A 22,514-nucleotide genomic window follows, 5' to 3' on the forward strand; every position below is an offset into this window, starting at 1 on the left:
AGTGCTGCTTGGGTGTGCCATTATCTGCTTACTTGGTGCTGCTTGTGTGTGCTATTCTCTGCTTGCCCAGTGCTGCTTGGGTATGCCATTCTCTGCTTGCCCTACGCTACCTGTGGAATGTAAGCCTGTTAGGGGTTTGTTCTTGGGGTTTGTTAGCATTTGGAAATTGTTGTTAAGGGCCAGTAAGGTGTTTAATCATATGTTGGGGGTTGTTGTATTATCCACAGGGGAGGATGAAGCATATGGATTTAAGGGTATGTTTTAACATGACTTCAATTTTTCATATATGAGTGATGAAGGATTTCCCTGCAGTGAGCACCAACCATTTGGTTTTTTGGTGTGCTACCACCGTTAACAAGTTCTTGTGGTAACGGGTGTGATTTACAGTGGGTGTAGTTTAAAATGGGGAGTGGCCAACACTGAGTTCTATTATCGGCCCTCCAACACATAGGCCAGTAAAATTTTGGAAGTTGGACAGCACTACATTATTTAATAGTATTGCTCCAGCAGACTTCTACACTGAAATCTGTTTTTCAAAAGAGCAAACGGATTTTTAAAAATGTATTTTTGAAATCTGACATAGGGCTAGACATATTATCGGTTTCCCAGGTGTCCCCAGTCATGTGACTTGTACTCTGATAAATTCAGTCACTCTTTACTGCTAGTACTGCAAGTTGGAGTGCTATCACCCCCCCCCCCAGCAGCGCATCAACAGAACAATGGGCAGTTAACCAGATAACAGCTCCCTGGTAGCTATAAAAACAGCACTCAAGTAAAAATCAGTTACACTGAGTAGGAGAAACAATAGTCTGTCAGAAAGTCGTTCCATAGTGCAGCAATGGCACTTTCTGAACGCACATGACCAGGCAAAATTACCTGAGATAGGTGCCTACACACACTGATCTCACAACTAAAAAAATATACACTTGTTGGTTCAGGAATTAAATTTTACATGGTAGAGCCAATTATGTGCAGTGTAATTTAGAAATAAAAACTACACCATAAAAATCATGACAAAATCCTTTTAAGGATGTTTGCTGGGTAACCATATTTGTGTTTGCAATAGAAATTTTGCCCAGCAATATAAGTACACCAGGGAATTGGATTCAAATAACTGTCCAAAATTACTTTACTAAACACACTACACTACACAAATCTTTTATAAATAAAATATAAGAAACAAACTGTAGGAAGTTAAATGTCAATGTGATATTGTGCCTTAAAGGACCAGTAACATCAAAAAATTTAATTGTTTTAAAGTAATAAAAATAGAATGCAGTGTTGCCCTGCACTAGTAAAACTGTTGTATTTGCTTCAGAATATTTGCTTCAGAATATTTGCTTCATGATATTTTCATTACTGTAAAACACTTTCAGTTTTTGGTGTTACTGTTCCTTTAACTAGATCATGTCTTTTCATGTGGCAAACATGGCAGATGCAGAACTATTTGCATATTTGCAGAAGGTAGCTATGGTTGTTATACTGTAGAAGTAGAAGAAGGAAGCGTATAAGGAAGCACACATTTGATAAACATTATATAGTGTAGTAAGTCAATACAAATTCTGTATATACAAAAAGATGTGTGAAAAATCACCGATAAAATACACTTAAAGGAGAAGAAAAGGTTAAAACTAAGTAAGCCTTATCAGAAAGGTCCACCTAAATATACCAGTAAACCCTCAAAGTAGTGCTGCTCTGAGTCCTCTGTTAAAAAAACACTGCATTTCTTTCCTTCTATTGCTTACACATGGGCTTCTGTATTAGACTTCCTGCCTTCAACTTAAACCTCCTTCCCCCGGCGTGAGCATGCTCAGTTTGCTCCTCTCCCCCCTCCCTTCTCTGCTGTAATCTGAGCCCAGAGCTATAAGTGAGCAGGGAGTGATGTCACACCAAGCTAATACTGCAGCTGCTATCCTAAACAAACAGAGAGCTTCTAGACCTTTTTACTCAGTAACTTGTGCACTTGTGTAATCTCTCCTTTACTGCATACCCAGTGAATCAGCCTACTCGCCAAATATAGAACAGTATTAAGTCGAATGGAAAGGAATAAAACACAAAAAATGGGCTACTTACAAAATATCCAATATACTGTAGGTACAGCTGGTAGAAAAACAGATGAATACATTTGATTCCAAAGCGTTTCACATGGTTAGCTGCCATGCTTCCTCAGGGAGGAGGAAGGATTCAAGCCTTTTTCCCCTACATCCTTTTTAAAGATACTTCCTTATTACCTATGGCGATGTCCCCAAGTCTTGTGCATGCGCAAGTGATGTCATGCATACAGTCATATGAAAAAGTTTGGGAACCTCTCTTAATTCTTTGGAGTTTTGTTTAATATTGGCTGAGCTTTAAAAGTAGCAACTTTCTATTAATATAAAACACGCCTTATGGAAACAGTAGTATTTCAGCAGTGACATATAGTTTATTGGATAATAAATTGAATAATAATTGTTTTTTTCTTGGAATGCGGTGTTCTTCTTCTGCCATGCAAATCACTTTTTGTTATGACCAAATAATTACATTTTTCTCTCATCAGTCCAAATCATTTTGTTCCAAAATGACTGTGGCTTGTATAAATCAAGCTTTTGCATACAGATGCGGTGTGAGTGCAGAAAGTGCTTTTTTCTCATCACCCTGCCATGCAGATGTTCTTTGTGCAAATTGCGCTAACTTGTAGAATGAACAGATACACCATGTTTAGCAAGATGTCCTTGCAGGTCTTCTGGAGGTGATCTTTGGGTTGTCTGTAACCATTCTCACAATCCTCCACATATGCAGCTCCTGTAATTTTCTTGGCCTGCCAGACCTGGGTTTCACAGCAACTGTGCCTGTGGCCTTCCATTTCCTGATTACATTCCTTACAGTTGAAACTGACAGTTTAAACCTCTGAAATAGCTTTTTGTAGCCTTCCCCAAACCATGATGCTGAACAATCTTTGTTTTCAGATATTTTGAGAGTTGCTTTGTGGATCCCATGCTGTCACTCTTCAGAGGAGAGTCAAACAGAAGCACAACTTGCAATTGGCCACCTTAAATACCTTTTATTATGGTTGGACACACCTGCCTATGAAGTTCAAGGCTTAACAAGCTAATCCAACCAATTTGATGTTGCCAGTAATCAGTATTGAGCAGCTACATGCATTCAAATTAGCAAAAGGTTACCCAAATTTTTGCACAGCCAGTTTTTCACATTTGATTTAATTACATACTGAATACTGTTTCACTAAAAATCTTTGTTCAGAAAACACCTCAGTACTCAGATGTTCCTGGGAAATGAAAGACATACCACTTTTATCTTTTTTTGTTGAAAATGTAGTAAATTATTATGCAGGCTGAGAGGGATTCCCAAACTTTTTCACTAATTTTTTTTTTTTTTTTCACTGTATATGCGTCTGACATGCTTATGCATATTGATACCTTCCAAATTGCCATATTGGTTTAGGTTTACTAAAGGGGGGCTCCTGCACAGAGGCAGTGATTCAGGAAGCTCCAATTCACTAATCGGATATTGGACATTTGATTGTGAAGATCACGTTTTAGCGCTGAACATTTGTTTAACTAGCTATGGTTGTTGCAGCACAAACTCAGTGCAGGGTAGGGTTGCCACCCGGCCGGTATTTTACCGGCTTAGCCGGTAAAATACCTGCCGGGGCCGGTATTTCAAAATTACCGGCAATATAGCTGCCGGTAAATTTGTAATACAATCAAAAGGAGCCCTCGGCCTGCCCCCAATCCCCTGCAACTTACCTTTTCTTTTGCCTCTTCTAGCGTCCGCAGGTCTCCGTTGCGTGGCCCCGCCCCTTTTGACATCACGCCCGCCCCTTTTGACGTCACGTCCCGCCCATTTGAGGGCCCCCCAATTAGAAACGTTAAAAAAACTCCCCTTTGATGATTCCTGTAAAATAATCTATTAGTGACGCTAACTTTGCATATAATGTGTTTGAACACCTTTTTGAGGCAGTTAGTCTAACTTTCATGAGCAAATCACTTTTTTGTTTGAATTTGCACTAACCATTTTGTTTGTTTGCAATTTATTTCCATTACTCTGACTTAAATACTAAGTTTTTCTGTTGTTCACCTTTTTGAGTTCACTTTTAGTATGGTGTAGCGAGTGATAGTCTGAGACAATTTGCAACAACCGGTTTTCATTTTTTTTTTTTTTATTAGTTGTGGTTTTTGAGTTATTTAGCTTTTTATTCAGCAGCTCTCCAGTTTGCCATTTCAGCAATCTGGTTGCTAGTGTCCAAATTACCCTAGCAACTATGCACTGATTTGAATACGAGATCAGAATATGAATAGGAGAGAGGGACTGAATAGAAAGGCGAGTAAAGAAAAGTAGCAATAACAATACATTTGTTGCCTTACAGAGCATTTGCTTTTTAGATGGGGGTCACTGATCCTCCATTTGAAAGCTGTAGTCAGAAGAAGAAGGCAAATAATTAAAAAAAACTATGAAAAATAAACAAAGAAAAATTGATAAGTTGGTTTGATTTGGTCATTCTATAACATACTAAAAGTTAACTTAAAGGTGAACCAGCCCTTTAACTGTTAGCCACATATGTTTACTATTTTTTTCAACACTGCTTGCTCAAAACAGTTTTTTCGAAAGTGTCCATATTTAATAATCATTTTACATTAATGCAACATTTATCTTCTGTGTCCTTGTCTGATAAGGCATGACTTTATCATGTGAAACTTTACTAAGATGTTGAACCACAGCAGCTCATTTCGCCATATCTTAGGTTTATAGTTAAAGGGAAACTATCGCAAAAATGAATATTTAATAAGCTTCAGCAAACAATACCTTTCTAAATACAATCAATTAAAAATTTGTTTTTAATGTTTATGAAATAATCAAGTTTATCTTCACTGTCCCTCTCTCAGCATCTTCTCTTCATGTGTTCATTCTGTCTTCATGCAGGAGTTGGGTGTTAGAAAATCATTGACAGTTAGATCCAATATATCTCATAGGGGGGTCCTTTTGACTAGAAGATGTATTAGCGCTCACTCTATTTAAACCACCAGACATCATGTCTCTCTACATGCAGGATTTGTGCAAAATGCAGTTACTTTGTAAAATTTTGTTTGTAATGGAATCATTTATTTGAGTGAGCTCAAATACATCTGCTAGGAAAGTTTGAACACTTTGGACTGTTGTAGTCGTCATATAGGCCCTACAGCAAAGCTGCAAAGTTTGTTTTAAGAAACTCTCCCCTTTATAACACCTGCCAATCCACACAAGAATGTTTGTTTCAAAATATACCAACGTTGCCTCTTTTGATTTTGCTAACTAATGTAATATATATAAACTTTTTTTTTGAAACAACTCAGATGCAGTTGAACTGCAGACTCTCATCTTTAATTCAGTGGATTGAACAAAAAGATTGCATAAAAATGTAGGGAGTTAAAGCCTTTTTTTAACACAATCACTTCATTTCAGGGGCTCAAAAGTAATTGAACAAATTAAAAAACTGAAAATAAAATGTTCATTTCTAAGGGCTCTTACACATGAGCGTTTTTACCTGCGCTCCCCTGCGTTCCGTTTTTCGGCGGTCAGCCGCAGGGGAGCGCAGGAATAGACGCATTTCATTATTTCAAATGGGGCTGTACTCACACAGGCGCATGTAGGTGCCGAACGCAGGTTGAGACGCAACATGCTGCATTTTTCCTGCGTTCGGCGCCTACACGCGCCTGTGTGAGTAAAGCCCCATTTGAAATAATGAAATGTGTCTATTCCTGCGCTCCCCTGCGGCTGAACGCCGAAAAACGGAACGCAGGGGAGCGCAGGTAAAAACGCTCATGTGTAAGAGCTCTAATACTTGGTTGAAAACCCTTTGCTGGCAGTGACAGCCTGAAGTCTTGAACTCATGGACATCACCAGATTCTGGGTTTCCTCCTTTTTAATGCTCTTCCAGGCCTTTACTGCAGCGGCTTTCAGTTGCTGTTTGCTTGTGGGCCTTTCTGTCCGGAGTTTAGTCTTCAACAAGTGAAATGCATGCTCAATTGGGTTCAGATCAGGTGACTGACTTGGCCATTCAAGAATATTCCACTTCTTTGCTTTAATAAACTCCTGGGTTGCTTTGGCTGTATGTTTTGGGTCATTGTCCATCTGTATTATGAAATGCCTCCCAATCAATTTGACTGCATCTAGCTGGATTTGAGCAGACAGTGTCTCTGAACTCCTCAAAATTCATTTGGCTGCTTCTGTCCTGTGTCACATCATCGATAAACACTAGTGTCTCTTTGCCACTAGCAGCCATGCACGCCCAAGCCATCACACTGCCTCTGCCATGTTTTATAGAGATGTGGTATCCTTTGGATCATGAGCTGCTCCATGCCTTCTCCATATTTTTGAGGTTGATCTTGGTTTCATCTGTCCAAAAAATGTTTTTCCAGAACGGTGCTGGCTTTTTTAGATGTTTCTAGCCTTTCTATTCTTAATGCTTATGAGTGGCTTGCACCTTGCAATGCACCCTCTGTATTTACTTTTATGCAGTTTTCTCTTTATGGTAGACTTGGATATCAATACGCCTACCTCCTGGAGAGGGTTGTTCACTTGTTTGGCGGTTGTGAAGGGGTTTCTCTTCACCATGGAAATGATTCTGCGATCATCCACCACTGTTGTTTTCCAGGGATGTCCAGGTCTTTTTGCGTTGCTGAGTTTACCAGTGCTTTCTTTCTTTCTTTCTCAGGATGTACCAAACTGTATATTTTGCCCCTCCTAATATTGTAGCTATTTCTCTGATGGTTTTTTTCTGTTTTTGCAGCTTAAGGATGGCTTCTTTCACCTGCTGTAGAGCTCCTTTGACCGCATGTTGTCTGTTCACAGCAAAATCTTCTACATACAAGCACACACACCCACACCCCGACACACCTCAAATCAACTCCAGGGCTTTTATCTGCTTCATTGATAATGACATAACGAAGGAATTGCCCACACCTGCCCATGAAAAAAAGCTTTAGTTCCTCACATTTTTATGCAATCTTTTTGTTCAACTCACTGAATTAAAGCTGCAGTTCAACTGCATCTGAGTTGTTTCATTTAACATTCATTGTGGTAATGTACAGAACCAAAATTAGAAAAAAAAAAGTTGTCTGTCCAAATATTTATGGACCTAACTGTATGTATGTTGTGGTGATTAACAGTCTAAGTGTAAAGTGGCACAATTGGTTTATTTACAATTTTTACTTATACAATAACAAGTTTAGCCAAAAGGTATTCAATTTATCATGCTTTGTTTATGCTAAAGGTATTTCAAAAACTTTGGACCCAGTAGCGGCGCAGTTAACCAGCTCAGTTGCGGCAAAAGTTACTGCTGTGGAGGGGGTACTGAAGGAGAATGTCACGAAGATGGTTAAATCAAAAGTAAGTTTTACAATGAATGAGCAAGAGGCTTCACTTCTTCTAGGCTGTAGGAATGATGTTCTCATTTAAGTCTATGCAAATAGACCACATTTGTACCACATAAGAAAGTATATACATTTGCCTAAAATACATCTCTGAGTTAGTCACTATTGGTTTATTTGCTAATTATTTTGTAATTTGATTTTGTATACACTCTCTTCCCGGTAAAGCTCTCATTGCTGCTAGAAGGCCACAAGTAACTAATTTTTTTTTTCCAGAATGTAACTGATGCCATTGGTCGAGTAGCTGCAGATTCTCTTCAAACAGTGATTCATTCTGCATACAGAGAAGCTTTCCAAAGTATTGTACTTCCTGCCTTTGAGAGGAGCTGTCAGTCCATGTTTCAACAAGTAAACAACAGTTTCAAGCAAGGCACCCAGGATTGTAAGAAAGGGCAATTTTCCAAAATAAAGATATGTAACAATGCTTACAAGTAGAGATGCTGGGTCTGCGTGCCCTACAGTGTTGGACTGGGTGGGTCTGGGCCCACCGAGACTGCTGCAACAAGGGCCCGCACACACTCTCCCCTGGCTCCCTCTGCCAACTCCAAGGGCCCCCCGCACCAGATGCAAACCTCTTCTACTCATGTCCAGCCCCTGCCCCTCCAGCGAGTACCTGCTTTCACTCCACATATCTTCTCTCAATCGGGGTAGGAGGAGATCAGGGAGCAATCTTTTCTTTCTGTCTGTCCAAGTTCTTACTGACTTCATAATAAAAAGCACTTTTTCTTGATACAATCTGCCCTTCAAAAAACCCATGCTGAGTACAACTTAAATGTCATTCTCAAGAACATAATCATGAATGTGATCTCTTAACAAACCATTGTATAACTTCCCCACCACAGATACAATCTCAACCTGGCAATTGTAAATGTAATGCCTTTTTACATATTGGAATTACATCAGCTGTCTTCCAATCCATTGGTACTATACCAGATGGAAGCAAGTCTGAGATTTATTATACTATTTATAAAAAGTCGCTCTGGCATAGTCTCTCTGTTACTACATGGCTCACAATTTAGCTAATTTCATTTAAAGAGAAACATGTACATGTCCAGAAACATGGTGCAAACAGATTCCTCCTGCATTCACTTATTTGGATCAAAAATAGATGAATAAATGTTTCTGCCCCTTTTGTCATTGGTACATTCCTGTGTCGCATTCCTGTGTCACATCTCACAAAAGTTGAAATGTGACATCACTGCACTATTTCATTGGTTTAATTTTTTGAGTGCCCTCTTGCCAACCAGATAATAGACAGATATTAGTGTCCATCCTAACATCATATCTTGCATGAGTTTGCAAGTCACATCAGGTAAAGCCTGTCCTTCCCTTAACAGTCTATTGATAAAGATACTCCAATCCCAAGGCATTTCAAAGATCAATGCCACAATGCATAACAGTCATGCTTTTGAATACTAGAATAATGTTCCTAGACCAATGAGCGGTGGCGACAGGGTAATTAATTGTCAGACTTATGTTGTGCTTTTTCTTCCATAAAAATACTGATACCCCAATCAGTGTGGACATTTCATATAATATACTAGAAAGTTACTCAAGCAAGTGCAATAGCCATAGGTGGAAATTGTCCTACATGGAAAACCACTATTTAACGGGTTTGGATGAAAAAAAAAAACCTGTTTCAATAAAGGCTTGGGTGTAACATCTACCAACCTGTTTTACGTTTTTTGCACTTTTTTTTACTTTTGTTACAGATATGCAACAGCTAGAAGCTCACCTGAGAAGCATAAAAATGAACGAGCAGGAAACACGTGACCCTGTGGTGACACAGCTCCAACAGATGGTAGATTCCCTTCAAACCGTAACAGACCAGCTAGCATCCAATATTACTAGCAATGTACGGTCTGAAGTGCAACACCAGCTACACATTGCAGTGGGAAAGTAAGTTGTACACTTCTTGAACAAATGATACAAATGTAGCATAACTCTACAATTGGTGGTGTAACTGCCAGCAACTGCCCCCTGCCAAAAAAACTCGAAAGTATTGTCTGTTTATAATAGACAAAAAGCCTTCAGTTATATTAATAGATACATCAAATATATCATCAATCTGAGGTTGTTTTCTCTTTCTAATACTGTAGTACTATTTAGTAATAATATTACAAATATAAATTGTAAATGTGGTAATATTTATTTTGTTTCCGATACAGTCATGGACAATATGTTTGCAATTCATAAATTTGTAACTCTGAAAGTAGCCTTTACAAATCCCAGGTAGGACCTCAATTTTTACCTGATTAAGCTATGATGTGTAGGCCATACAACCATCTCTTGCCCTGCAAGTACTGCCATGTCTATGCTTATAGCCAGTAGGAAACAGTGGCTACCATCTTACGTTCCTCTGACATCTTACTATTAGGAGCTTAGCTGACTTCAGGTGGCAATAAATTTGTTAATATAGAGTTTTGCTGTGGAGGGGGGTACGGTGGAAACTTAGCTTTCATGTTTAATTAGCAACTAAAATATTCCCCCTAAAGTTATGTTTTTTTATAATACATAAATACAGACAAGAATGTTAACTGTGAATACAACAAAAAAACCTATTGCAATTTATAACCCTTTCGCTGCCAGCCGATTGGTACTTTTATTTGCCAGACCATTTTTGAACATTTTGTACTCTCCACTTTAAGGGCCTTTCCTTGGGGGGGGGGTCTTTTAGTTTACCCTGGAAAACAATAAATGGTTTTTTTTCAGGACAACCTGAGCTTTCAAAATATGCTAGAATTTTGATGTAAAAAATATAGGCTTCTAAGTGTCTAATACAATGAAAAAAATCATGTTTCACATAGTACAACATATATCAGAAACACAATTTATTTTATGTACAAGAACACAGCCGATTTGGAAAGGTCTATGTCTCCTGAACACGCCAATACCAAATATATATATAGTTTTATTGAGATTTCTCACTTGTATAGATCGAAATCTCCAAGCAGTACTTTACCAAATTTCCAAAGCACCACTCTACAAAATGGCATACTTCTGATTTCAAGGACAAACTACCAATGCAATTCTTTCCTAAAGTTATAATTTTTTATAGAAATTGGTGATTTTTTTTTTTTGACAGTCCACTGAACAGTTTGATGCCTAATATGTATATGTTTACCTAAGCATGTAGCATATAGGGGCCCCAAAATGTAGACACTCCATTCAAGCAATCGATTCTGTAATTCCAGATACTGCAAAAGCAACACATTTACATAATTGGGGGGGGGCAAAGGTAGAAAAAAGTATGTTCACCCCAGAAAACTATATATTTTTGTAAAGTACACACTCCCCCGATTCCAAATTGGGTATGCATGTCTTTCTACTCCAAAGCACCAAGCCCCAAACCTTTCCTAAATTTGGCAATTTTGGGGACATTTCCAAAAATCACCTCAAAAATTCCACCCTGCAGCATCTTATTTCCCACATACCATTAGGTATCAAGACAAATCACCCCAAATATTAAAGCCTGGAGTCCTCTGAACAGTTTTATGTCCAATATGTATAGGTTTAGCTAAGCACATGGCATATAGGGGCCCCAAAACGAGGACCCCCCATTTGGTCTGTCATTTCATGTACTACAAAATCAACATATTTACATCATTTTGGGGTGGGTAAAGGTAGAAAAAAAGTACATTCACCCCAGAAAACCATATATTTTTGAAAAGTACACATTCCCCCAAATCCAAATTGGGTATGCATTTCTTTCTCTTTGGAAAGTACACATTCTGAAACATCCAAAGTAGGTAATTATGTCTTTCTACTCCAAACTACCATACTGCAAAGCTACGGTAATGGCTGTGGTCTGCATAATGGAAGGTGGGTCCTGCGACCATGACCACCCCCTCCGCTCCCCAAGCTCCTTGCCTAGGGGCTTGTGAGAGCACCAGAGCCCTCTGCAGAAGCGGCAATCGCCACTAATGCAGAGAGTAGCACTTTAGGTACTATGTGCTTGGGCTTTTCCCTGCAAGAACATAGTACCTACATTCTTGGCAGGTAAAGGGTTAAGCCAAGCCTAGAATAACCCAACACCTTCCTGTCTTCTTGCTCTCTTCAGTTCATGCTGAGTGCTGAAAACTGCAGACATAGAGCATCAAACTGTTAACACCAACCTAAAAAAACTCCTTTAAAGGGACAGTATACACCCTTTTTCAACTTGAGTGCAACAAATATGGCGTGTCCTGAACATACGTTTTGCCTATTGTTTTAGTTAAGAAATACTTAAGGGTTTTTTTTCTTGCACTAAACAAGAAAATTTAACCAGTGTCACTTTAGCACTTCCTGGTGTTACAGAGCACATGGAGCATAGCAATAACGATGAAGAAGCGATGCTGCTTTGAAATGGTGTACCTACGGTACCTCCAGATTTTTATTGGTGCGGAATGTGGCCAAAACGTTTCAGGAGCCTCACACTTTCCTCAGTGGATAACAGAGCGCATGGAGGGCTGATAAAACTAATTAATAATACACTGAGAAGCCCTCTGATAATGAACTGCTCAAAGGCTGCTGCTGTTTTGAAAGGGAAGGGATGAAACTGTTCAGTGAACAAACCCAACTTTTAGATTGCGGAACTTTTCAGACTTTTCTGAATGGCAAAAAATTTGGGGAAAAGACAATGTTTTTATTTGCACCACAGGCATGCATGCAATGAAGGTGAGATTGGTCTACACACTTTCTACGACCTTCCTCAGTTATAGGAAAAACAAGTTATATACATGTTTGAACATCAAGACAGATATCTAGATTGTATTAGTATATATGTATATATATATATATATATATATATATATATATATATATATATAGGTGCACATAAGGACGCAAGTACCATATACACAAAAAAAGTCAAAAACTAAAAATTCACAGTGTTATAGCCATAATATTTCCAGTACTATATTGTTGTGCTATAAACTCCGCTTTGCCCACAAACTTTTGTTTGAGGCATTTCTGGTGATTTTGTTTTGTACATTGTCTCTGGAAAATGCTGTAGGGAATCATTCTTACGTGTGATTTGATGTTACTGGACCAAGCAAAGTCCCCTTCGAATTAATTCCAGCTCTCACTACATTCAATTACATGGGAATAAAGTCTAATGTTTTTACTTAGATAAACTCTGTTGTATTGGAGATAAATTATGAGGTAAATGTATTATTTTATTAGATATAATCTTGCCCCATGACACACACAAAATAGTATTTCTAAATCGAAACAATTGCATTATACACAGTGTAAGCAATGTAAATTTTAGATTCCGAGTGAATGTAATACAAACATATAATACAAAAAGGCATTTTATACAATTAATCTTGTTTGTTTGCCTTTTGCAGCATGCAGGACTCTATCCTATCACAGGTACAAAGAATCATCAAGGAGGAAGTGAGCCATGCTATGAAAGAGCAGCAAGCAGCTGTCACATCTAGCATTATGCAAGCTATGAGATCTGCAGCAGGAACACCTATCCCATCCTCACATATGGATTTTCACTCCCAGCAAACACACATCCTGCAACTTATGCAGCAAGGTCAAATCAACCAGGCTTTTCAGCAGGTACAATTTTTTTTGTGTGTCAATTTAGGTGTTTCCTATTACATTACAATATTGTGTCTTCTTCGAGTACACCTCAGGCTGGCTTACAAAAAAGAACGTGCACATAGACAGCCTTGGGTAAACAATTAAAATGTTTTTGTTTGGCACAATGATCCTTACGAGTCTTATGATGCATAGACATGTGACCTTAGTGTAATATTCCTGAATATAACTCAGCAAGTATATACTGTATGTAAACAATGCTTGTATATGTAAACACATGGTATATCTGTGCCACACAATCCATTTTTCATTGTTAAATAAGAAATGAAAGTGATAATTTATGACTACCCGGACAACAGTGTGCCCATTGCCCACTGTCTGGCTGTGCCCTGCATCTCTTACCAGATACAAAAAAAATCTGGCACAAGGTGCAGAACATAGTGGGTTGATGCCAGGGTCATCCGTCCAAATCACAGCCTGTGTCTGTTGCTTCTCCATAATGTGTACGTCTAAAAGACATGCAAGTGAGTGGGATGGGTAGAGGGCAGGTGGCCACCCACCACTCATGAATACAGAGCATGATGCAGTCTGGTTGCTGAAGTAATTGCAACCAAATAAATATTGAAAACTGCGGAGATGTAGAAGGAAGTTCATTCAAAAACCACAAAATTTAAAAAATGAAGACAGGCTGCAAGTTATTTTAGAATATCATACCAACAGTCTAAACTGCCATTTAAGGTGAACTTTTACTTGTCTTCTGTCTTTTATTTCAAATTATTTTTTGTCCATTTAAAGGGATACTGTCATGGGAAAAAAAAATTTCAAAATGAATCAGTTAAAAGTGCTGCTCCAGTAGAATTCTGCACTGAAATCCATTTCTCAAAAGAGCAAACAGATTTTTTTATATTCAGTTTTGAAATCTGACATGGGGCTAGACATATTGTCAATTTCCCAGCTGCCTCAAGTCATGTGACTTGTGCTCTGATAAACTTCAATCACTCTTTACTGCTGTACTGCAAGTTGGAGTGATATCACCCCCTCCCTTCCCTCCCAGCAGCCAAACAAAAGAACAATGGGAAGGTAACCAGATAACAGCTCCCTAACACAAGATAACAGCTGCCTGGTAGATCTAAGAACAACACTCAATAGTAAAAACCCATGTCCCACTGAGACACATTCAGTTACATTGAGAAGGAAAAACAGCAGTCTGCCAGAAAGCATTTCTCTCCTAAAGTGCAGGCCCAAGTCACATGACATGGGGCAGCTGGGAAATTGACGAAATGTCTAGCCCCATGTCAGATTTCAAAATTGAATATAAAAAATCTGTTTGCTCTTTTGAGAAATGGATTTCAGTGCAGAATTCTGCTTGAGTAGCACTATTAACTGATGCGTTTTGAAAAAAACATGTTTTCCGATGACAGGATCCCTTTAATATGCACATTGGAACGCTAAATGTTCTCTATGCCAGCAAATTAGAGTATAGTATTACTCTGTGTCCGCTTTATCTTTATTCGTTCACTGGTTCTGTCCACTGACTCCTGTTGCCTTGCCAATTTGTGTGCCACAATGTACAGGAATGTAAGGGAAAAAAAATCAGTCTTTTAGATTAACTTTCTCTTGCCGATCCTCACACAGTCTCTCAGCTGATCCACACATTTTGAAGATCCATTTGTGCCATCAAATCAGCACAGTGAAATTATGGTTATGTGCTAGAGTGGAATTACATTGCACGAGTTTGCATATGGAGCTATTTGGTGGTGGACAGTACTTAGGCATAGACTGAATCATGATGTCAAGATTTATTTTTGCTGCAGTAGCTTATGTGTGTCATGTATTCCAAAATATAAAAATCAAAGTAGGAATAAAACAATCTCTTCAAAATAATAGCCCTATAAACCACTTATTGTGTTTATCTTCTACAACATGATTGGGTTGCTTTAATTACATCAGTTTTTTGCTGCCTCATTTCCTATTAGTATTTGGCTCGGAAGTGATACTTTCCATTTAATACTTTTAACTCTCAGAACAAGAACCCGGGCATCCTCTCTATGCAATTAAAAATCAGTGATGTCATTAGAAACGTGGCACGTATTTGGTTCAACTTATGACTTGTTTGGTATACTGTGAGAAGAAAATAAGTAATATAAAGCATCAGAGCTCTCTATCTAATCTCTTTTCTATGCTTTTAACAAGTTATTTATAATAAAACCATTGTATGCAGCAAATTACCTTTTTATTCTCTCTTTCCCAGGCACTAACCGCCTCAGACCTTAATCTTATCCTTTATGTTTGTGAGACCGTAGACCCACAACAAGTATTTGGACAACATCCATGCCCTCTCACTCAGCCTGTCCTTCTGTCCCTAATTCAGCAATTATCGTTTGACTTTGGCAGTCGTACTGAAATTAAGCTCAAGTGAGTACATTTACTAATCTTAGCCTGAAAAGCAGAGTCCTATACACGTTTGCGTTTCTTTAAGCATTTCTGGTTTTGCCTTATATTGAGCAACGCAAATACTTTGAAATCAACTGAAAAAAATCAAATCGGTGGCATTTTTTCTTCTTTATGTACATGGGTTATCTATCTTGCAAAATCAGTTCCAGGTGAATCTAATACAGTGAATTCTACCACCCTCTGGACAGATACCATCTTTAAAGGAGAATTCAACTCTAACATTAAAAACCTCTACCCTACATAGACCCTCCTCCCCCCATCCTAAGTGTTAGGCAAATGCCCCTAACGTTTTACTTAGCCCTCGATGCAGATTCAGGCATCGGAGTTCACAGGCGCCATCTTCAGCCGATTCAGTAATCTTCGGAATGAGACCGGTGTTTTGGCGCATGCACATTTGTCGCAAAACAGAGAATTGCTCCAACCTCCTCTCGCCGGCTAGACCCTAAATCACTGGCGGGATGTCATTCGGAGCTCTTTGTTTTCCGAAGTCATCTGAAGTTACCTTGTGAGGCAACTTCGGGCGACTTCGGGAAAAGGAAGGCACCCACTACCATCGCACCGGCGATTTACATTCTAGCTGGTGGGAGGCAGTTTGGGGAGATTAGTCACCCCGAAGAAGTTGAGTTGTCCCCGAATCTGAGCGTGTCTGTGCCCTAAGTGTATTGCCGTAAAGTGGCCACATACACACAGATAAGGATGAATGAAACATTTACATACATGTAATTTAGGTAGTAATTTTCATGTCATGTACAGTAGGTAGATATAATTATTTATATGTGTCATGATACGGGTCTGTATTAGTTAATAAACAGGCCAGAAAATCATTTTACCAGTACCACGGTAAACATGACTAGGTTTGGGCACTCTGTCTATTAGATGGGAATATCTGGGCAAGTCACACAGCAGTGATATTTCTTCTCTATGAAATTAGTAAATAAATCTAGGACCACTGAATATAATTTCTCTCCTATGTTCCTGTTAGGAGTTATAGTTATTATATTCGAGGTCATAAAAAAAACTCAAACTGTGCCTGCTAGGCCATACCCCCTTGCATTCCTGAGGTAGGGAGGTGGGTCCAGTTACCTTATGCCCGTGAAATCAATGATAAATAGTCAGCTCTTCTTACTAAACCTTGGATTTACTTTGGAGGACCAATTTAGATTGGAAGTTCATCCCCTTGCCTCCAGGACCAGGAATTCTATATGTGTGGGTAAAAGTATTGGTTTTTATGTTTTTCCGTTTTTATTTTACAACTGTTTGTGACTATATTTAAATGTTTTGGTTTTTTTTGTAATATCTTTTTGTCAATTTGCATTGTTATACCTTTTATAATAATAAATATAAAATTTAATAAGGTTGTCTTTGATGCTCTAAACCACCCTAGCCCCAAAGTGTGTAACTGTGAGCCTTAGTCCTCTGCATGCTGAATAAAAGTGCTAGTCTGTATGGAATCACATGTGTATGTTGTATTACAAATGAATGTATATCTCCTGAGATTGGTGGCAGCAAGTTTTGCATGAGTTTTGTGGGTGTTGTTTGTGTTTAGGGTGCTTTTGTATTTGTCTAATCTGTGTGCAAGGTGTGGGAAAGAGAGTTAGTGACCCCTGATAGCCACACCTGGTGCAGATTTAGAGTTTTTTTCTGGTTTCAAAATTCATACATTACAATTTTAATTCCCCAGTTCGAGTGTAAATTTCAATGTGAGCTTTATCACCTTGACCATGGAAACCATTCAAATTTAAATATTCGGCACTAAAAACCTGCGCATTTCATTTACAAGTCAATGGCAGAGGTCTGTTGAACTTTTGAATTGTTAATTGAATATGTTAATTGACTTCCTCACATTCGAGTTCTTTTGGAGGGAAAACTTGATTTGAATTTTCGGTCAGGACTATTCAATCGAATATTAGACGTTCAAACTTTTTCTTCAATAACCTCCCATTCGAGTTGTGAGTATAGTCTAATTTATTCAAGTAAAAAAAAATTCACATAAATTCGGAATACGACCTTTGATAAATCTGCCCACAAGTCACGTGCAACTGGAAGTACCGTAATGGTGACAATAATTTTTTTTTTTTTAAAAAAAACTCACCAGCTTCACTGAACATTTTCCTCTGCAAAAAGAATATCTGGGACAGTTAGACGTTTTCATGGCACTATGGAACATGCTCAGATTTGTGTTACATTAGATAATTTCTGAAGAGGAGGCCGTTAACCTTATTCTGTTTTTGCATTTTGGGCAATCAACTCTGCTGTGATTGTAACAGAGCAAGGACACATTCCTTGACTGATAACCAATATGATATATTTTGTCTAATTGCCTTAAATGATTTAATATCAATCTATACCTATGCTTAAGGTGCATGTGTATGTATTACTCCGTATCACCGCTTTCTTTTAAACAGTAGTATCAGCAATATCAGTATGATCAGATGATGCAGAGATGCCACAGTTTAACACCTTACCATTTCTTGTTGTCATTAGTTATTTGGAAGAAGCAGTGATGAATCTAGATCACAGCGATCCCGTGACTAGAGACCACATGGGGACCGTTTTAAATCAAGTGCGGCAGAAACTTTACCAGTTCTTGCAAGCTGAACCTCAGAATGCTTTACAAAAACCTGCTCGACGTCTGTTGATAATGCTACAAGGACTGGTGCCTCCTACACTGAGTTAAAGATCCTGCAATGAAAATATTTAATTGTGATCCAAAATTACCAACATCTTCAGGCAATTCCCATTGTTAAAAATTGAAAGCATTTATTTTAGTATACGTCCTGCCATGTGTAATATTCCAAGTCTTCTTGACTGATTAAAAAGCATTTTCTACCTTCCAGTTCTCACTTGAGCTGTATCATTTGTTTTGAATCTATACACAGATTTTTACTTCACGTTCCTTTTATTTCTGTTTGTAATATGATTGCTAAAGTTATATCAGAGTCTGGTATGTTCAACAGATTCATTGCTATCTCCATATTCTCTTAAACTGTTTAGGAGGTTTTCACAATAATTTGGTTTCTTTTAAAGTTTAAATAAGTTGTTGAATGCGGAAAAGTTTATATTTGTTTATCATTAGGCTGAATTTTAACTCTTGTTATTTTGTGCCTGTACGCATACCAATAAAGCATTGTTTTCATTCAACATGGCTACCTGTTTCATAAAACAAAACTTTAAGTTTTGTGGTTTCCTCTTGTCTTAAGATGGTTATAGTACCTCATCATTGGATCATATTTATCTTTTTTTTTTTAATATGTCCAAGCACAGTGGCACAATGGTTAGCTACTTTGTAGCACTGGGGTCAGAAGCCAGGGAACAACCTTTAAGGATATGCCCCCCATGCTTGTGTGGGTTTCCTACGGTCAGTCCCCCCCACACACACACACACGCACACACACAATCCTGAAAAAATTGCCCATAGTGTGTGTGAATGTCATGGTGACCATAGGTTGTAAGTTCCACTGGAGCAGGGAATGATGTGAACAATATTATAATAATATCTGAACAGTACTGTGGAATAGGTTTATGCTATTTCAGTAAAGAATACTGATTTTAAGTAATATGCATACAGCTCCATATTTTCTATATAATGACCTGAGGCATGTGCCAAAGGCAGCAGCTTCAGGCTGTTTTGCTCTTTAATGTCTGTATAGAAAAAAAATATATTTTTCAAGGGGTACTTGTGCTTTTTTCAATTATTTAGCTTTCGTGGAATATCTAATTAAGGGTCCTTCTGTGAGCCAGAAACCAAATGTTTCCACTGTTTACCCCTATAATACCAGCACAATGCGCTATGGCATGACAGCTTATCTTTGGCGCAACAAAATTCCGGTGACTATTTATATTCTCCAGATTGTGAGCACAATATTTTACACATTGGTTTTAGCTATATAAAACAGTTTTATGTCTTTTAATCTGCCACTAGGTTTACATATGCTTCACGCTGCAGAAGAAACAAAATGGTCAGTTTAACTACATGCAAACTGACTGGCAGTCTGTAAGTAAGAAATCTTTCCACATTATTTCTATTTATTTCCCCACAGGCACCGATCATTAACTAAGATTTCTACTCACAGAGAGACTATTAAGGATTGGCAGGGGAGTTTGCAAGCATTCGCCTAAACACTTTGACTAATTGTTAACAATACATGGAGCAGAGTGGTGGCCTCAGTATCCAGTTTGGTCCAATCTAAAGATCCCATGGATCACAAAACAGAGAGCCTGCAGAGTGCTAAGAAGTTGTGGAATTCTCTCCCTGAATCAGTCATACTAGTTTATACATTAGATTTAAGAAGGGGTTGGACCATGGCTTTTTAGCAACGGAGGGAATACAGGTTTATGGAAAACTCCTACTACAAGTTGATCCAGGGACTAGTCTGATTGCTATCTTGAGAGTCAGGAAGTAACCCCTTTCCCCTTTGAGGCAAATTGGAGAGGCATCAAATTTGCCTTCCTCTGGATCAACTCACAGGCAGGTCATATATAGACAAAAAGGTTGAACTTGATGTACGTGTCTTTTTTTCAACCAAATTTACTATGTTATGTATGTATGTTTACTCTTGGGCACCTCCACCATATGTGCTGGAAGGAAATGAATAGGACTGGTACCATTCTGCAACTGTAACCGGGACTACGTATCACAGATGAAGGACTTTTAGTGGTTTCTTCTATAGATATAAATTCATATTAAAGCCAGCAATTTTAAGAGCATGTCTGATATACAGGGCCAGGGAATCAATAACAAATACAAACAGGGGCCAGTCTTGTCTGATTGTCATTGTCAAGTGGAAAGAGGGACAAAGAGCACCATTAATCCTGATTTGGGGAGAGGGTTTCAGACATAATAACTAGAAGCCAAAGTGCCTCATAAGTCATAACCCCCCAGGGCTATGCACATTCCACATGGTCGAAAGCCAGGCCCTTTTTCTAGATACTTAAATGTAAGTTCAAGTCCTCTGAGCCTTGTGGTAACCCTCTGTCTAGTTATGTTTGTAATTTTCCTCAGCATCCAGGATGCTTGGCTGCACTGTTTGGACATTTTCCTAGTTATAGCTATTTAATTGATTAAAAACCCATGATCTACAGTCCTTGGGGTTGAGAGTGTTGCTCCTTTAAATAATGGTACCAGTATGGTTGTAACAGGTACAGAAAAGGTAAATGTGCTAAATCAGTTATTTTCTTCAGTGTATACAATAGAGGAGCCAGAGTTCCCAGGCTCACTTTATAGCTGCATTGCTGGCTCAGCTTAATCCAGTCAGTGGCTCAGAATATGATTCATAAATATATATATTTTTAGCATAAAGCTAAAAATTTATGTAAACAAGGCACCAGGGCCAGAGGGCATACACCCCCCGCGTTCAAAGAGAGCTTAGTTCCATTTTAGACCGGCCCCTATTTCTGATTTTCTCTTTTAATTTGTCAATTGTTTATTCGAGGTAGAAAAAAACTCACAACCCTCACAAACTCGACCTTTAATAAATAAACCAATCATAAATTAATATATATGTATAATATTCATTTTGCAGATCTTTATAGGCAGCTGTAGGGCTAATCGTTGCAGTGACCCCCACCCCGCCACAGATCTTATTAAATGGAAAGAGGAAAGGGATAACCTAGAATTGGTTTATTTTAAATTGATCCTTAAGTTAACATCTCAATTACTGGAATTATATAAGTCATAATTAGGTCATGTGTCACTGAGGTGCAGTCTGTGACAGACCCTGAGAATCCACAGTGTATCCAGCTGCTGGTTATGGCTTAGAAGTATTACATATGGTGACCTTTATATGATTAGTGCAGTTGGGGACTGGTTTGTATGTGGCTGTAGATTTTTAGAATTAGAGGCTTTTAGGTTTAATTTTAACATTCCCATGTCAGTCACAGTTTACAATGAATGATAGTTGGCTGCTCCGAACTAAGAAGCACCAGGGCAGCTATAATTGGTACCCTCTCAAGGTTACATTTATATAATACACAAGAGTCATGAATATCCTGTAAATTATATACTTCTATTAGTGAAGTCCTCAGTTATAACTGGAGCTTAGGTATGTAATATCTGTCACATGACTCACTGAAACGTGTGTATTATAATAAATAAATTACCCCCTTTTGCAAAAAATGAGGATATTAGAAGTCACCTCGAAGTTGCATGACCTGTATAAATACACTCGGCCTTCTGCCTCATTCTGCCTTTTATGTGGTCATGTAACATAATATCCTTATATTTTACAATAGGGGGTACTTTATTCACTATATACATTTTTAAGGATTGCATTCTAATATAAGTAAAGTGCCTGCACACCACAAAGTATTATATATGCTTACTGATGTTAATGGTCAGTTTTGTCACCTGAAGTATGTGCAGCTTCACAGATTATTATTAGTGTATGCTGTAGAGATGTTTTTGAGATGTCATCTACGGTGAGGGGTGTGTTTGTGACTCAAGCTGATATCAAGATGTCGTGTGTAAAATAAGAGACCAGACAGGGCTGGTTACTAATCACAGTCAGGCTGGTGAACTCCTTTTATGCCATATGTGTGTATTACACATTTGCAGATTTAACGGTCCTCTCGTCCTGCAATTTAACCATCTCAGCAAATGATAAACAGGGTCATGTAATGTTAATATCTGTGACATAATGTGAAAGGCAGTGATTTGGTTAACGTCAATAAAGTCTGTAGAAATTACATGCTATTCCATGAGGATTTGAAGGGATTAATCGGCATTAGGCTGTATTGCTGCTGAGAGTTTGAGAGTGAAGGCAGAGAGAACAGATTTATTCTACTGAGGGTTAGAAGCTGCTATTGCTCTAACCTTTACATTTCAGCACTTTTAAAAAGGAATTTTCTACAGTTCATATACTTTATCAATATATACAAAAGAGACGTAATTGACCAAACTGAAGAAATTCACTATTTAATTTTCAAGAAAACGGACAAGTTGTAAAACAAGGAACACATTCTTAGCAATCACAACTGGCTGTTATGCTAACCTTTAAAAAAATGTCAATTTCCTTGTGGGGGGAGCAATGGATCATCCTAGTCTTAGTTCTTCAGTTAGGTAAGTAGCAACATCTTTTTTTACAATAATGAGATATACTGTATGTTTATCTTTATGTAAAGGTA

General features: G+C 38.2%; 2 protein-coding genes across 5 annotated transcripts in view; both read left to right on the forward strand.

The window, feature by feature from the left end:
• Positions 1 to 18,533, forward strand: part of edc4.L (enhancer of mRNA decapping 4 L homeolog) — a 106,965-nt gene extending 88,432 nt beyond the window's left edge. For all 4 annotated transcript variants that reach the window (XM_018256430.2, XM_041589131.1, XM_018256432.2 and 1 more), the window contains 6 exon segments: positions 7,250 to 7,365; positions 7,623 to 7,788; positions 9,119 to 9,305; positions 12,737 to 12,956; positions 15,190 to 15,353; positions 17,877 to 18,533. In XM_018256430.2, the coding sequence (XP_018111919.1) occupies positions 7,250 to 7,365; positions 7,623 to 7,788; positions 9,119 to 9,305; positions 12,737 to 12,956; positions 15,190 to 15,353; positions 17,877 to 18,069 (1,046 nt within the window). In that variant the 3' untranslated portion in view covers positions 18,070 to 18,533.
• Positions 18,534 to 21,933: 3,400 nt separating this feature from the next.
• Positions 21,934 to 22,514, forward strand: part of nrn1l.L (neuritin 1 like L homeolog) — a 38,567-nt gene continuing 37,986 nt past the window's right edge. The window contains exon 1 of the mRNA XM_041590088.1: positions 21,934 to 22,449. Within this exon, the coding sequence (XP_041446022.1) occupies positions 22,374 to 22,449 (76 nt within the window). The 5' untranslated portion in view covers positions 21,934 to 22,373. The remainder of the gene's footprint in view (positions 22,450 to 22,514) is intronic.

The sequence above is a fragment of the Xenopus laevis genome, chromosome 4L (genome assembly GCF_017654675.1).
Source record: "Xenopus laevis strain J_2021 chromosome 4L, Xenopus_laevis_v10.1, whole genome shotgun sequence".
Classification (NCBI taxonomy): Eukaryota; Metazoa; Chordata; class Amphibia; order Anura; family Pipidae; genus Xenopus; species Xenopus laevis.